Source organism: Pelodiscus sinensis, chromosome Z, assembly GCF_052426305.1.
Source record: "Pelodiscus sinensis isolate ZL-2025 chromosome Z, ASM5242630v1, whole genome shotgun sequence".
Lineage (NCBI taxonomy): Eukaryota > Metazoa > Chordata > Testudines > Trionychidae > Pelodiscus > Pelodiscus sinensis.
The window spans coordinates 6,068,585-6,084,970 of NC_143085.1; the positions used below are offsets into that span (position 1 = coordinate 6,068,585).

Sequence of the window (16,386 nt, forward strand, 5' to 3'; positions counted from 1 at the left end):
AGTTTGGCTTAAAGTGGTGTGTCCTGCCTTTCAAGATGATGACATTGAACTCCACGAAGATTGCCTCATCTGCCTATAGGAGAACTATTTCTAGGCTTACTGTTTTGTGTGCCAACATGCAGTGCTTTGAGGAAGGCTCCTAAGTCATTGGTGCTGGAATTGCAGAGACCATACATGCCAAGTTACAGTTAGGCAGGCAGCCTCTTTCTATTCCTGTTTTATCATCTTCAGAATACCAGAATGAGGCCATGACAGAGAGCTTTAGGAGTTCTCAGACTTGGGCTTGTGAGGCTCTTATGGGAATGCCTGGAATCCAGCAGACAACCTAAGCCTTCGGAGCTTGGTGTCTGGAGTGCAGGGTTTGCAGGCCAGGAGCTCAGCTGTGAAGGCAGCACCTCTCTCAGCAGCAGTGCAGAAGTAAGCACGGCAGAGTATGAGTTAGGAGAGGAGGGAAATTTGTCAGTTTGTTGGAAAAGGTTGTTAAAGCCCAAACTATTTTCCAAAGGGGGTTCCAGCAAAAAAGTTTGAGACTCCCTGAAATATTGTTTTTAGTTTTACCAAAGCCCATTTTCAGCATTTCTTATTCTCTCATGTCCCAGAAGTCTAATTCTTAGACTCTAGTTAATTCAGGATATTGCCATGTATCTTTTCACTAGCATCAAACTATTTCAACATATCACTTCTGTTTTTAAAATTTCTTATATGGGTCCCTATACAATTCTGTATTTTTTAAAGTTAGTAATGGTTAAGCTTAATAGATCCCAGCAAACCTTTCACCTATATTAGTGGTGGGCAATTTGGAGGCCTGCACTTCGAATGCCTCCTGCCTCCCTTACAGTGCTTTTAGAGGTCCCCGCTTGTCCCCCTTCCTCCCAGAGCTGTTTGCTGCATTCTAGCTGAGAGACAGAGGGGGAGGAGCAGGGAGAGAGCACAAATCAGGCAGTTTGTGCGTTCCGAAATTGGGGGGCGGGAGCAGTTAAGTGCAGGGATCTGGTGCTTCAGTGTGCAAGAGGTGTGTGGGGGAGAGGCAGATAGAGAGGCCACAGGTGGTACCTAGTGGTCCGTGGGCTGCTGCAGCCTACTGAGGAAAAGGAGTACCACTCATGAGACCTCCTTCATGATTGTCCATCCCTGACTTATATATTACCATATGATCTTAGTGGATGGATCAGTCTTAAACCTTTAGTATTTATGTTCAAGTTTATATCAAAATAGTATTGTAGTATGTACTCATTTGGAGTAATATTTTAAAGCTATTTTAGGATAGGTCTGCACTTCAAGTAAAAACCCACAGCTGGTCCTTGCCAACTGACTTGGGTTTGCAGGGCTAGGGCTAAGATATAGACATTTGCACTCAGATTGCAGCCGGAGTTCTGGGGCCCCCCACTTCATGGGAGCCTCTGCTCCAGCTTGTGCCCGAATTCTACATCACAGTTCAGCAGCCACTTAGCCTGAATCGGTTGGCAAGGGCCAGCAACAGGTTTTAAGTTGCAGCGTAGACATAATCTTAGTGATGTATATGCTTATGAAAATTTGATTATTTTTTTATTCTGTACGTTACCATGTAGCTGTAGAAACAGTGCTAAATATTGAACCTCTTTCATCCAGGACGCTTATCTGGCAACATCTGTGGTCTGGCAAGACCACAGATGTTGCTTGATCAGAGAATCCCAGCCGCAGAGGTTGAGAGCGGCTGGGAGTAGAGCTTGTGTAATTTTTGTCTAGGCTAAGATAAATAGTATAGTAAATGTGAGATGGGATTGGGAATTAAACTTCTACAGTTCATGCTATACCTGCTGTCATTTCTTGGCAATCACAAATTACATCTTGAACACAGACTGCCATTATTCCTCACCCATCTCTCTCCTGGGGCTCCACAGAGCAGGATAAATTTGCTGCTGTGCCTTACCCATTCCCAATCAAAGAGTGGTTAAGTCTTAGTTGAAAAACTAGCTTTGTATTCAGTATTCTAGCTGGGCCCTAATATATTTCCTTGAAAGTAAATAGGTATCTCAGAATTCACTATAGAGTCCTTGGCTATGTATGGGAAATGGACTACAAAACAGACCAGGAGAGGATCTAAATAAGATACTATGTTATGTTTGCTGAGAAATTCTATAAATGAAGCCTCTTATGTTCTTTTTTTCTGCAGGTATCCAGACCATCGATTCTACCCAAGCACTGTTCCTTCCCATTGGAGCATCTGTTTCTCTCCTAGTCATGTTCTTCTTCTTTGACTCTGTTCAAGTAGTCTTTACGATATGCACAGCAGGTGATTATTTTCTTCTATTCATGTTCGTCAGTCTCAAACAGGAAATGTTAATCATTTTGAGTCTTGTCGCTAAGTACTGAAATGCTTTTATGGGTATGGGTAGTGTGATGCAAGGAAATGAAAAACATGACTGATCATCCTGAAAGGTTGCATTTCCATACTTTTTTACAGAATAGATATATTTAAGAGTGAATGGAATTGACCAATTTTCTGAGTCGTGTGAAATGCGCTTTAGAAATAAAATGTACATGTGAGTTATAAAGTAATGCCTATAATCGTGTGTAGAAGTGCTTCAAAATCCAGACATTTTTATCTTCAGTACTTTTAATTTCAGGTCATTCTTTTGGTCTGTTCCCTGTTGTTTTTGTTCTTACCCTGGTTTTAATGTTCAAGGCCCAACAGCCTAATATCTGGATGCAAAGGAAAGATGGGGAAAATAGTAAGAAGCTAGTACGGCTCCATCGGAAACTCTAAACACCTGAAAACCAAAAAGTGTAAACATGGGATATGTTGCTTGCTAAAAATGAGGACAAAAGAAAAGTATAAACTTGTAGGTTCAAAACCGGAAAGGCTAAGGCACAAAATGAGTGTCATCAAGCAAGGGCAGTAAAACAATAAGAAGAGATTCTATAGATACTTTCATCTTCTTGCTCCTAATGTATGAGTAGGTCTTCCATATAGTGGGGAAGGAGGAAAGGTGATTACCGGCAGTATTGAGAGTTGATAATGCATGATATCAAAAAGCTAAATTGTGACCAGATACTTAACACAATATTATCAACACAGGAAGAAGGAATGCAAGCCAAAATAGGGAAAGAACAGGTAAAGAGAATATTTAATTAAGTTAGACATGTTTCACGTTGGCAGAACCTGAGAAAATTCACCATAAAATGGAACTACCTGAAATAGCCTCACTAGGCATTATCTTAGGCCACATCTTCACTTGCTGGAAGATCGATGCTGTGGTCGTGAAGACCTGCTAAATCAAACGTTAAGGGTGCCCCTTGTTGACATGACAAGGAGTGAGGGAAGTCGATGGGAGCATTTGCTCCCATTGACCTCCCACTTGGGAGACCGTGCCAGAGTTCAAATTAAGGTATGTTGTCTCCAGCTAAGCAGTTATTGTAGCTGGAATTGTGTCTCTTTGACCTTCTGTATATGTATACATGTGGCCTTGGAGAACTCACGGAGGGTGGGTAAGGTCCCAGAGGACTGGAGAACCATAAACATAGTATCGGCCTTTAAAAGGGGGAATAAAGAGGATCCAGGAAACTCTAGACCAGTCATCTTAACTTTGATATCTGGAAAGATACTGAAACAAGTGATTAAACATCAGTGTGTAATTATCTAAAGACCAATAGGATTATAAGAATACCCAGCCAGTATGGATTTATTAAGAACAAATCACGCCACACTAACCTAATTTCCTTATTTGGCAAGGTTACTGGCTAGTAGATGGGGACAGGAAGCAGTAGACTTAATAGATAAGACGTGTGTGTATATATAATGTAGTATTGATTTTTTTGAGGCTTTTTGACAGTCTCATGAGCAAACTAGGGTAGAGTGGTTTAAATAGTGTTACTATAAGAAGGGTGCAAAAGTGATTGAAACACTGTACTCAGAGGAGTTATGAATGATTAGTTTTTAAACTGAGGGGACATGACATCAATTGTTTGCAGTATTCAAGCTCAGGGAAAGAGGGAGGGTGGAGGCATGATGACAGGGGTAGGGAGGTGTCAGAGAACAAGGCAGAGCAACTGCAAAGCCCCATAGCCAGGGGCCAGAAGGGCAGCCCTACCGCTGGGGCCTGGGAGCACAGCCTGGCAGGGCTGTGCTCCTGACTGTGGGGCTCTGAGGCCACGTTGCTTCTTTTCCCAAGTGCCCCATATCCCCTCCATCAGTGCCAGCCGCTGCGCTGTGGCCAGAGCGGAGCCCTCAGCAAGAAGCAAAAGGGGGGCTGTTATTGACCTCCACCTCTGTGGCAAACTCTCTTGTTCAAGACCACTCGGGTCCCAAGGGTGCTGGACTAGGGAAATTCATCCTGTACTTAGGTAGGAAAAGTGAAACATGCAAGTAAAAAATGAGAGATAACTGGCTAGGATGTAGTACTGTTGTGGAAAAATGGGCGGGGGGGGGGGGAAGAGGGAGAGTTACAGTGGACCACAAATTGAATGAGTCAGCAGTGTAATGCAATTAAAATAAAGGTTACAATCAGACGTGTTAACATCAGTGTCATGTAAGGTATGGATACTAATTGACATATTCTGTTGGGATTTGGTGAGACCTCATTTGGAGTGTGAGTCTGGTTCTGAATCTTTCCATCTTGTCTGCATTTTTCCTAGAAGAAAGTAACAAACATGAAAGATTTAAAAAACCTGCCCTGTGAGGAGAAACTAAAACAATAGGGCATGTTTAATCTGAAGATGGTGACTGGGGTGTGGGTGGAGAGGAACCCAATTATTCTTTAGATACGTTTAGTACTATTATAAAAAGGACAGTGATCATTTGTTGTCCACGTCCATTGAAGGTAGAACAAGGAGTAATGGAATTAATCTGCAGCAGGGGAGATTGAGGTTATATATTGGGAATACCTTCTAATTATAAGGATAGTTAAGCTCTTTAGTAGGCTACCAAGAAAGGTTGTAGAATCCCCATTATTGGAGATTTTTAAGAACAGATGAGGCAAATGCCTGCCAGGTATATTTGTTTAGGTATATTTGGTCCTGCCTCAGCACTTGGGACTGAACTAGAAGACCTGTCCAAATCCCTTCTGATGACACATTTCTATGAATTTGATTTTTGTACAATTTGAAAAAATGTGTATAAAAATTTTACTTGGTAATCATAGTAAATAAAATTTAAAAATTGTAAGTACTGTAGCGGTGCCACCTCTTCACATTTTCACCCTTTAGTCTGCTCTTGCTTTAGCTTAAATTTTTGCATGCAGCAATTGTCAACACTCTGACTGCAGGAAGAAATTCATAATGGCCTTTTGGTCCTACTTGTGAAGTTCTTTCAGTATATTGTTTGCTGATCATGATATCACTAAGAAGGTGCTTCATGTTGCTCCCATGTGGTAGAGCCATGAATATTCTACACACCATAAAAGTTATTCTCTTCTACCTGATTCTCTAGAGAGGGAAGTTGGAAAAAAAATCCTTCTGTGACCTGATCAGTTAAAACTGTTTTTACAGTATTAGGTAACTTTTTAAATGGCACTTGATCATAAACCCTTTTTCTTAGTTGTCAGTTCTTGTTAGCTCTACTTGTAGTAAGTTACTGCTCTCTTTTTTTGTGTAATTTTATTGCAGCATGTTAATCCTTTTTCAACTTCCGATTTTTTTTTTTGACATTTGTCACTTTATTTGCAGAATTTGTCATCATCTTTAATGTATAGGTAGGCTTTATCATGTTTAGGAGTGCAAGGCAAGGCTGGTGACAGATCCTTCTGTTTTCTTCTTGCTAAATCAACCTAGTGGTATTGGGATAATTTCTCTGAAGCCATTTACTTTTGTGATGGGGTTATTGTCCTATTAATTGGTCTTGCCATATGGAGGATGCTTTTCCTTATGTTGCAGAGTTTGCTACTAAGACTGTGTATCAACATGGAGATCTTGATTAGGGTGGAGAAATTTAGATCTTTCTTTCCCCAAAACTGCTTTCTGTGAGCCCACTGCTACAAATTAGCACTTTTTGATGGGTATTATTAAGTCATCTCCACTCTAAATAATTTTACAATTGTAATATTACATTGAATTATATGGCAATAGCTGCAAAATTAAGTGAAACTTAACATGTAGGAAGTTGCAACAGGACCTCCTTTAGTTGTTTTTTTCAAACATTACTGTATTGATTTGATGTGTGCGTGAGAGAATCTTTTTGTTAATTTTCTTCTTCCAATTAAGATGTGTATGTCCCAAAAGGTGCTTAAAGAAGGGAAATATAGGACATACCCATCACTTTAGTGGATAGCAGACTTATGCTGTAAGGTGAAGAGATTCTTCCCATTGCTGTTGCAATCCTCTTTTGACACAGCAGTTTTAAAATCTGCATAAGTGGTATCTGACGCATCATTCTTTACGCATTCTATTCCCTCATTTATTAAAACATCACAATGTAATTGTGTGTGACTTTGTAGCTATAGAATCATATTTTTATTTGAGATATTTGATCCTAAATTAGATTTTGTTGTGCTAAAAGAGAGTGTTATGTTGGGAGAAAAATGAATGTATTACAAATATAGACATATCAATAGCTAAACTTTGGTAGCTCTGCTGATAAAATAGAAAATCTGGGTTTGTTGGAAACATACATAAACATGTGGATTATATATGGTAAATTACAAAACATATGGATTAAAATACAATTACAGATTACTATAACATTTGATATATGTTTTTGAATTCTAATTCTTGTTTTAAATTGTACAGGTTGGACCTCCCTGTCTGGCACCCTCAGGATCTAACTGTTTCTGGATGAGGGATTTTGCCGGACTAGGGAAGGTCATGTGTTTCCATGTTAGGAGGATGGGGGCTTTAGAGTAGTTCCTCTTGATATGATGCAGTATTTTGGAAATGTTTCATAACCAGATTGTGATGTATCTTTTTTTCTTTTGATTGACTGCCTGGAGTAATTGGACACAATATTTTGTCTCTTTGATCAAACCCACAAGTTATATGAAGATTGTTGAAAAAAAATTCAATCTGTATATTTTTCTCTGAAATTCTTTTTAATTGTATAATTTTAGTTGACAATAAATGTAAGTGTAAATTTATTTACATTTTATTTATAGAAGTCCTGCAAAAAAATCTTAGCTTTAATCTGTTTTCCCTTTTAATAATGCTATATTATGTTATACTAAGATATTGTCACAAAGCTTCCTCAAACTGGGAGCTGTGTGCACACAGTAGAAAATGGATCTGAATGTACTAATGTTACATTTTCTCTTTTTCTAGTCCTTGCAACAATAGCCTTTGCTTTCCTTCTGCTCCCAATGTGCCAGTATTTAACACGACCTTGTTCTCCTCAAAACAAGTAAGGACTTGATAAATCTTTTGTATGTTGCATTTATTTCTCCTCAATGAGATTTTTTTTTTAATCTGGAGTTTCTGCTACTGCTACTAACCCCCAGGGCTTCAGTGCTAATTGTTTGCATAGTTCTGGTGCTCTTTGCCAAAACCGTGTTCCCACTTTAAATCTAGGAAGCACAATTTCTGCTTGTCATACACGCTTGCCAGCGTAGGGAATGTGATACCATTGCAAGAGATTAGTGTTCTTCAGTGTCTTTTCGAAGTTTGGCTTGCTTTGGATGAGATTTCACTTTGTTTTTAGGAGCTGGTGTTAGACTTTCATATAAAGCTAGTACGGTTGCGTAATGGTAATTAAGTCTAGGTGTTTCAGAGACTTTGGTGACCATCTAATAGGTACTTCAGCGTGAGTGACAGCTGTTTATTGTCCTGTTTAAAATGAGTTGCAGGCCATGTGGACAGTATCCACACTGCAAAACCACCATATTGAGCATCATATTGAGTTGACGGTCAGATCTCCTGTGAGTCTCGTGAAAGAGCGAATAATTAAATGGACATAGACCAGGATGGATATGAATTGCTGACTTTTATTATTTAAATCAGTTTATTTTTTAAAAATAGGCCTCTCTTGAAATTGACAACCTATGTTAAGGCCCGGTTTTAAAATATTTTAATTTAGTATCGTAAATTTGTTTTTTAAAATAAACAGTAAGTTAGATGCCTGACTTGGTGGTAGTCACTGGACAAGCAACTGGAGCAAGCATTGGTTGGAGGTGCTAAGCCTGCTTTTGACACTGAAAATAAATCTTCTTTTGTTCTGCATGTGCAGAGAGAATATTTTCTTCATGTATTTTAAGTGAATTCTAATTTCTGTCCAAGTAGATACTAATAAGTAATAAGTAAAAAGTAAATCTAGTAAATATAAAATGTATTGTTACCAATTTCTAACACAAAAAAAGTAAAATTTATCATCTGAATAAATGTACATTAAATGTTATAATTGCTTACACTGTCCACACACATTTATCTATCGACTTGAAAATGAAGCACCAAATTCAGTGTAAAGGTTATATTTAGTTGCAGATCAACATGTTTTAATATTTACTAACCAATGAGAATAAACTTTCTTTGAGAAAATACTATATGCAAATGTAAAACATGATTAAAACGATTATTTAAATCAAGGTTTCCTGATTGCTTATTTAAATTATGATTTAAATAGGTGATTTAAACTGCTTTAAATTAAATAAACTTTTACTGACATAGAATAACACTTTCATCTCTCCACTTCATCATTTAGCTATTTAAATGTGCCTTTATTGTTGCTGCCTTTGGTACCTTTTTATGGCAAAGAGAACTTACTTTTTAATTCTGGTATCTTTCATGAGTATTATACTACACATGAGCCTTGTCCAAACAGAGCCAGAAGTTTTTCTGGGCTTTAAATGCAAAGCATTAAATCTTTCAACTAACATGGTGTGTTGTTTGCAGGATTTCCTTTGGCTGTTGTGGACGTTTCACTGCTGCTGAGCTGCTCTCATTCTCCCTGTCTGTTATGCTTGTCCTTATCTGGGTCCTAACTGGCCACTGGCTCCTCATGGATGGTAAGAATATGAACTATGGGTCAAGTTCCAGCTGATATACTTACTGCCAAAGCCAGGATCCTGGTGAAATTTGCTAGCAGTTTGATTCATTCCTGAGTCATACAAGTAAAATGTTAGACAGCACTTGGCAAACCTTTGTAAAATATGTGGCAAGCTAATGGAGAGTCTGTACAGATGCTGGAGTTGTTCACTTACATTGTAATAATGTTGTGGGTTTTTTTTTGTCTATTTACAAAACAGGATTTTTATAACTAACAGGTCTAACCAAGAGCACCTTTATACTCCTGGATACCAAGTAATAACCATCCCAGTAGGCAGTGGCACAAGCCACTTTAAATCCTTGTGAGCTAGTGGAGATGACTAGTTTCTAACAGTGATGGAAAGATTCTACTGTGTGAGGAAGTGGGATGTATTGAGTTGTTTCCCTGTCTTGCACCAGCAGATGGTGTTTGTGCTGGTCTGGCCAGAAATGGTGAAGTGGTAGCCTCAGTGTTAATAGTTAAAGTGAGATTTCTGCTTAAATAAACAAGTGACACAATTCTTTCCTCCTACATTCTTGGAGGATCTTTTTTCAGTGCCTCTGATTTTGAGTAAATTATACAGATTTTCATGATAGTCCATGAATGGGAACTTTTTAATGAACCTTTCCTGCTCCTGGAGATGTCTTTCAAGTAAAGGGTCAGAAGGTCTTCAGGCTGGTAGACCTGATTTCATTTTTCATAGTTTTAAAATGAATACTCAAACTTTTTTGTGGCATGGATCACATCTCAATAGACATCTCTCTTCCCATTTGTGATTCTCCGGTGAAAACCCCTCCACATCCATGACAGAATAATATCCTGGTGGAAACTGGTTACATGGTTACATGGAAAAATTGGTTACATGGAAAAATAATGCTAGAAAGGTGGCTATAAATATCAATAGACACATTAAATGCAGTTTAGCAGTTGAAAATTAAGGCAGCTCTTTATGTCCAGATAGCTTTCTGCAGATCAGAGTTCTTCTTGCACCATCTACTTTAGATCATGGTGAATTGTTGTTAAAAAAACAATTTAATCTCTGTAAGTATATTTTGTAAAACAGTAAGGAGATTTGCTTATAACAACAGTTTATCTGGTAGAGAGATATTAAATACCTTGACAAACAAAAGATTAAACTCTCATTTCTGCCTCTTTGATTACATCCCCTAAATCTCATCTAATGGAGTGGTTTCTCGATCAGAAAGCAGCTGAAGAGCACTTGGATTTCTTATATCTCTCGATATTAGTTCTGATTCCTAACTGATTTCTTCAGTTTATTTTGATTATTTTAGAACTGAGGTATGTAGAATATGGGACTTACAGGTCAAGACACTTAAACCCTTCCATCCTCAAATGCAAAATGAATACAGCCTCTCTCTGACTTACGAACCAGTTACGGACCAAGCAATTGGTCATAACTTGGTTGGTTCGTAAGTCGGACCCCACAGAGTTACATGCGACCATGCTGTTTGTAAGAGCGGATCACATTCATAACTCGGGGTCCGCCATTTACTACAGTTACAGTTGTAACTGCGAACGGTTGTAAGTCAACCATTGCAACTCGGGGACCAGCTGTATTAGGATGCTGTCCTTCTGTCCTACTGCTGGCAAAAGATAAAACCTCATCCACAGACTTTTAATGAGAAGCATGAGGTGATTGAAGTTGTATTCAGGTTTGTTCACTGAAATCACTGATATAACTTGTTTCATACTTCAAGGCAAAAGTTGCTAAACTATACTTGGTCATCTGAGAAGTAATCTGAAGAACAAAGCTATCTGAAATTGGAACTGTAGAAGGTGATATGATAAGAAAGGGGTCAGACATTAAATAGCTTATTTTATCCATTTTAACTGCTCTAAATGCTCTTGTATTTGTCTCATAAGGACTTGCCTTTTTAGATTACCTGATTCTATTGGTTCATAATTATGATGACTGGCTAATGCAGGGCTTTTCAACTTTGGAAGCCCCAAGGGCCACAATGATACTCTCAGCCAAGCGTTGCAATTTAGCAGTGGTTGCATATACATGCAAATGTATATGCAAATATCTTTCACACAATGTCCTCGTGCTTCCAACGCCTCCTTGCTGGGGACTAGAAATGCACGCTTACTTACCCATCTGTTCCAGCCAGCCCGCCCACTTGTGTCTTTCACTGCTCTCCCTGCCTGGGAGACACCTCACCATTGTGGAGCATGTTCCCAGTGGAGGCCATGTTCAAAGGATCTCACCCACCCATAGGCTGCGTGTTGAGCCCGCTGTAAACCCAAACCACGCCATGGGCCGCACACAAACAGGCCGCGTGCTAATTGAACATGCTAATTGAACAATCTGTTGCTGCCTAGCCAGTTGGTGGAAGCAGAAAGAACTCTTGTTTCTTTAGTGAATTAGACTGTAGATTCTCTCTGCTGCATTCGCTCTAGAACAAGTTGGTGCTGATTGAGGAGAAGTATTTGTATCCAAGTCCCCATTGTGTTATATGCTGTCAATAAAGTTACAGTTCCTTATTAAGGAGAGAAGCTTCCAGTTTTGCACATATTGGGGAGATGTGATCCTTTTCTGGCTAAGTTCTCAATACAGCAGAAAGATTACTGGGGCAATACTAGCATCCAGCATGAATTGTTGATGCCCCACCTCAGCACTGGATTAGTTTCTTAATCTTATACGTAAGTTTTAGGATGGAGTCAGGCCCGCTGATGGATAGTGGGGATGCAGAGGGGCAATTGGCATGGCTCCGAGGGTTTGAGAGGGGAGGGGGTGCCGTGGTCTGGCTAGGCCAGTGGTCACCAACCAGTAGATCATGATCTACCGGTAGATCCTGGAGCCTCTGACAGGGGATCCTGACTGGTTTGGCCAGGAAGCTATTAAGCCCTGGCACTTCAGTTGCTTTTTTACCCACTGTCATGCTGTTCCTGCCCTTGCAGCTGCCCCTCTGGGAGCCTCCTGCTTGCTGTGCAGGCTATGGGAGGGAAAAGGGGGGGAGGGTGCTGATGTCAGGGTGTCCTTCCTCCCCCCACTCCTGTACCCGATCTCCACACATAGTGAAGGGGATAGAGGGAGCTTGGCAATGCAAATCTCTGTCACTTTCACACCCTGTGTGTGTGTCTGTCATCCTCACAAACACACACTGTCCTTCCCTCATCTCACGACCCAACACACATGTGGGATGGTTGTTACTTCTGCTGCTTGCAAAGTGGGTCAGTTTTGGTTTTTGAGTGGTCTGTGCATTTCATAACTTTCGTTTCTCTCTTATGCCTACATTTCATTCGTTGAGGAATGAGTTCTAACATGCCTAACCTGTCATGGCTGGAGTAATCATTCCTGTGGTAACTGTTGCTCCTGGAAGTGGCTGGCATGTCCCTGTAGCCCCGGAGAGGGGCAGAGCAGGGGGTCTTCACATGCTGTCCTTGCTTTCAGGTACCACTCCTGCAGCTCCCATTGATCAGTGGCCAGTAGAAGCTGTGGGTTCAGTGCCTGTAGATGAGGGGCAGCACATGTGGCCATGGAGCCATTGCTATACACACCAGCTGCTTTCCAGAGTGGTGCCGGGCCAGGGCAGCAGTAAGCTGCCTTAACCCCACCCAGATCTGATCTCAATTAAACAGTGCCCATCCAGAGCTTGCTTCCTGAACCCCGGTCCCAGCCCTGAGCCTCCCCCTGCCCCAGACATGAGTCCCACTGCACCCAAACTCCTTCCCATAGCTTGTACCCTGAAACCCCTCATGGACCCCAGTCCCCCACCCAAGACTCAGCCAGAGACCCTTCCACACCCCAAACTCCTTGGCTCAAAACCAGAGCCTGCATCCCAACCCTCAACCCCCACCTGGTGCAAGGAGTGAGGAAGGAGAATGGAGTGAGCAGGGTGAGGCCTTGGAGGAGTGGTGGAGGAGGGGCAGGGCCTCAAAGAAGGGGAGGGAAGGAAGCCGGGCAAGGGTATTTGGGTTTGAGGTAGATCTTACATTGCACTTCAGTTGAAAAAGTGATCTTGTGGTTAAAAAGGTTGGAGACCCCTGGGCTAGGCTAAGGGATGACTGCCCTCAGCCCTCTTGGCCCTGCGCCCACCGTCACATCTGGCCCACGATGGCTATTGATCCCACTATATGGAGTGAAAGCCAGGACTGGTCTGACTGTCCTGGTCACCAGTTGCATTGAGTTTGCTTATTGCTGAGGCTGACAGCGCTCAGTGACAAGGAGAGTTGTGTGGATAGGATCTCTTATGAAACAAGTTGGGGATTTATGGGACCAATGGAGGAATTTCAAGAAGGATAAGCTTGGGTAAGCTGAGCTTTTCCTGCTGAGCTGCTTATTCAAGAGAAATTCCTGTAGAGACGAATTTTCTTACTTACAGATAAAATGACTTAAACTCAGTGGGAATCTTGGCAGCGGGGTAGGGACAAAACTATCTTCCCAATTTTGTCAGGTGTCACATTCTAAGGTACCTGAGCTGTTGACAGTACTTTGTGCCACGATTTGTGTTTGGGTCAGCTGTACTTCCTAGCTGGTACAGTCGCGATGGTATTGGGCTGTATTGTTGGAGATCATTAACACATCCTTGGAGGAATACAGACAGCTTAGTTCAGCTAAAAAAAAACACATGCAGCAGCTGCTAAAGAAACCATCGCTTGATACTGACAGTCTGACAATTGCTTTGTCCCATCTTCAGTTATTGAAAAGGCTGTGATGACAGTTCTTAGTGTCTAGTCACCTTGTATATCCTGGATCTTTGTTAGTCTGATTGCTCATGAGGATGGGGCTCATTGAGAATTAATTGATGCTCAATCCAGAAAAGATGATGTGATGAGTGTATTTGGGGGGAAAATATGTTTGCAGGTGAGGGGAGTTTCCCAATAGAAGATCAGGTAGCAGCAACAGCTTTTTAATCAGATGTATGGCCACAAAGTTATAATAATTCCTTTGACTATAGACTTGATGTATCATCTTTGCCTTTTGTCATCTCAGATTAGAGAAACTCACTTTTCTTTGGACTATACCTTAAAATGACCTGAAACGTAAGATGGCAAAGTGTGTTGGGGTTCTAGAGAAGCTCACCTTGAATGTGCAATACAGTATTACCTTGTGATCTGCAATGGCCAGCTAAACATTTCTGGGTAGATTTCAAGGTGGTATGTTTGCCTTATAAAGCCCCAAAAGTCTTGTCTATGCAGGAAATTGACCAGTGTAATGTATCAGAATTATGTCAAGAGTGCTTCAAATTTATGCAGAGGTGCCTTTTTTAGGATGTTTAAATCCAAATAAATATTTGTGAGTAATATTGAGCAGGGAAGGGTCTGACAAGTAAGGTGGCAGAAATAATGCTGAGTAAAGCATGCAAAAAGAGCAGTTACTATTATTTTCTAATGAAATGGGGTTGTATCCATGAAAATTCATGAGAGACTATATTTATTAGTCTCTAAGATGCTTCAGGACTCTTTCTGTTGCTTTTATGCTCTGTTTACCAGTGGCTTTTTCTCTGTGTATTTTGGTTTTGCCCCTCCCATCCGGACAGTTGATCTTTTGTTTCTCTGCCAGAAGAAAGTAAGTCTGTTCTCTCCTCAGTCTGCCAGGCCATTGGTCTTGGTTTGACAGAGAAAAGGGGAGAAAACATCCAATTTGTCTTGTGGTGTTTTGAACTCCAATAATATCTCCCTATGCATCTGCCATAGAGCCTTTTGCGTTCATAACCAGTTTATAGTACCTACAAAGTATAGGTTGTAGTAGTTCCTGCCAGCATATACCAGCACTGTATGAATACTGGCATCTTTTTCCATGGGCAGCTGGCTGAGCTGTTCACAAAGTTCAGGGGTACTTTATATAATAGAAAGTGAAGTTGTTCTACCCAGGATGATTGTTTTGACACATGGTATGCCTTTGTGGTTTTTAAAATGCTTATTTCTCATCATGGGATGTTGGGAATGTTTTGGTTCTGTTTTTACTTGAATGGCAAAATGCACTGAGGATTTAATCAATATAACATGGTAAGTGCCTGAGTATATACTTCTTTACGTATGGAAATAACCGTCCCATTCTTTTGCTCAATTGGATAATGTGAACACAGTGGATTATAGACAGTAATGTTTTTCATCATGAGTGTAAAGGATTTGAATATGAGGAACTATTTTGGAACTTTGCTATGCTGAGGGAATTCAGTAGAAGGTAATTTAAAGGCATTCTGCTCCAGGTTAACTCAAATTCTCTGCAGAATAGACTTAATATTTTGTTTGGAAACTTCTGCTAATGTTCCCAGAAACATAAGATTTACCTCACTAAGAGCAAACTTCAGTCACGCTCAGTATCTTGTTTCTTTCAGTGACCACCAGTTGTTCCTTCATGGGAAGGTAGAGGGGAAATTGCATCTGCCACTTTATGTAATATTCTGTGGCTTCTGCTTTCCAGCCTTCAAACCACAGCAGTTTGATGAACTAGTGATTGAAAGATTGCTGTGTTGTAACAAAGCTTAAACTGTCTCCCTTCTAATTGCGGAAATAGGGATCTTAGGAACTTTGCCATATTTATGAAATTTAACAATCTATACAAAAATTACTAAATGAAGTGCACACCAAGTTCTTAAGGATCCTTGAATCATATTCACTGTCTAACAAATCCCCATGTCTAAGAATAATTAAAATCGGTCCCTGCATTGACCTGGCACCCACCTCTTGCAAGTCTCTCTCTCCTCCACCTCCCCAGTTTGATGCATCTGCACTCTTTAAAGTGGCACTAGCCCTAGTTTTGGGCTATATCCGCAGGTTTCCTTCCTGGAGACAATGGTTTTGCTCTTTTAGTCTATTCTGTCCCAACCCTAGCTGTCCAGTTGGATCTATGGACAGTACAGTTCCTTTCTGGGAGTTTTCTGCTGTACAGTTATAGTACCTTCCTCACAAGCCGGTGGGGGAGAATTGGACCCCTCACCTAATACAGATCCTAACCTAGGGACCTTAAGAATAGCAGCTGTGTCCCCTTAGCAAAAATGCCTTCAGTTCCCTAGACAACTTCCCCACAGCCCAAGTGTTCACAAATGCTTTACCCTTAGCTCAAGGCTTCTCTAAGTTCAGGCCCAGCAGCTGCCAGGAACTCTTCCTTGGTTCCCTAGTCCTTCCTAGCACTGAGTGTTGTACTGCAGTTCCCTTTGACCATTCAGGAGCACCCTCTGCTCTTCTCTACTTCCAGCAGGGGTGGACCTTTTTCTGGCATGGCAGCTCCCTTTTGTAGGGCCCTCCTGGGCTGCTTCATCTTTAGTCACTGCCTGGAGGACGGAAAAGTGGTAGGACTTCAAGGCTTCCAATAGGAGGCTTTGTCTGCGCTACCAGGTTTTGTCGCCAAAAATCACCTTCTGGAGACACAACAGTGAGAGCATTTTTAACATCTTAACAATGTTTCCCAAATAGCTGCATAATTTACTAACATGTTGTCTGGTCTTAATCTATGAAGATCTATTTCAGCCTTAATTCAGGAACCGGGTTTTGTT

The 16,386-nt window shown here is 40.8% G+C and overlaps 1 protein-coding gene across 2 annotated transcripts in view; it reads left to right on the forward strand.

Moving 5' to 3' along the window:
• Positions 1-16,386, forward strand: part of SPPL3 (signal peptide peptidase like 3) — a 112,041-nt gene that overhangs the window by 83,005 nt on the left and 12,650 nt on the right. For both annotated transcript variants that reach the window (XM_075898071.2, XM_006114751.5), the window contains 3 exons: positions 2,153-2,272; positions 7,228-7,306; positions 8,791-8,903. In XM_075898071.2, coding sequence (XP_075754186.1) covers positions 2,153-2,272; positions 7,228-7,306; positions 8,791-8,903 — 312 coding nt within the window. The remainder of the gene's footprint in view (positions 1-2,152; positions 2,273-7,227; positions 7,307-8,790; positions 8,904-16,386) is intronic.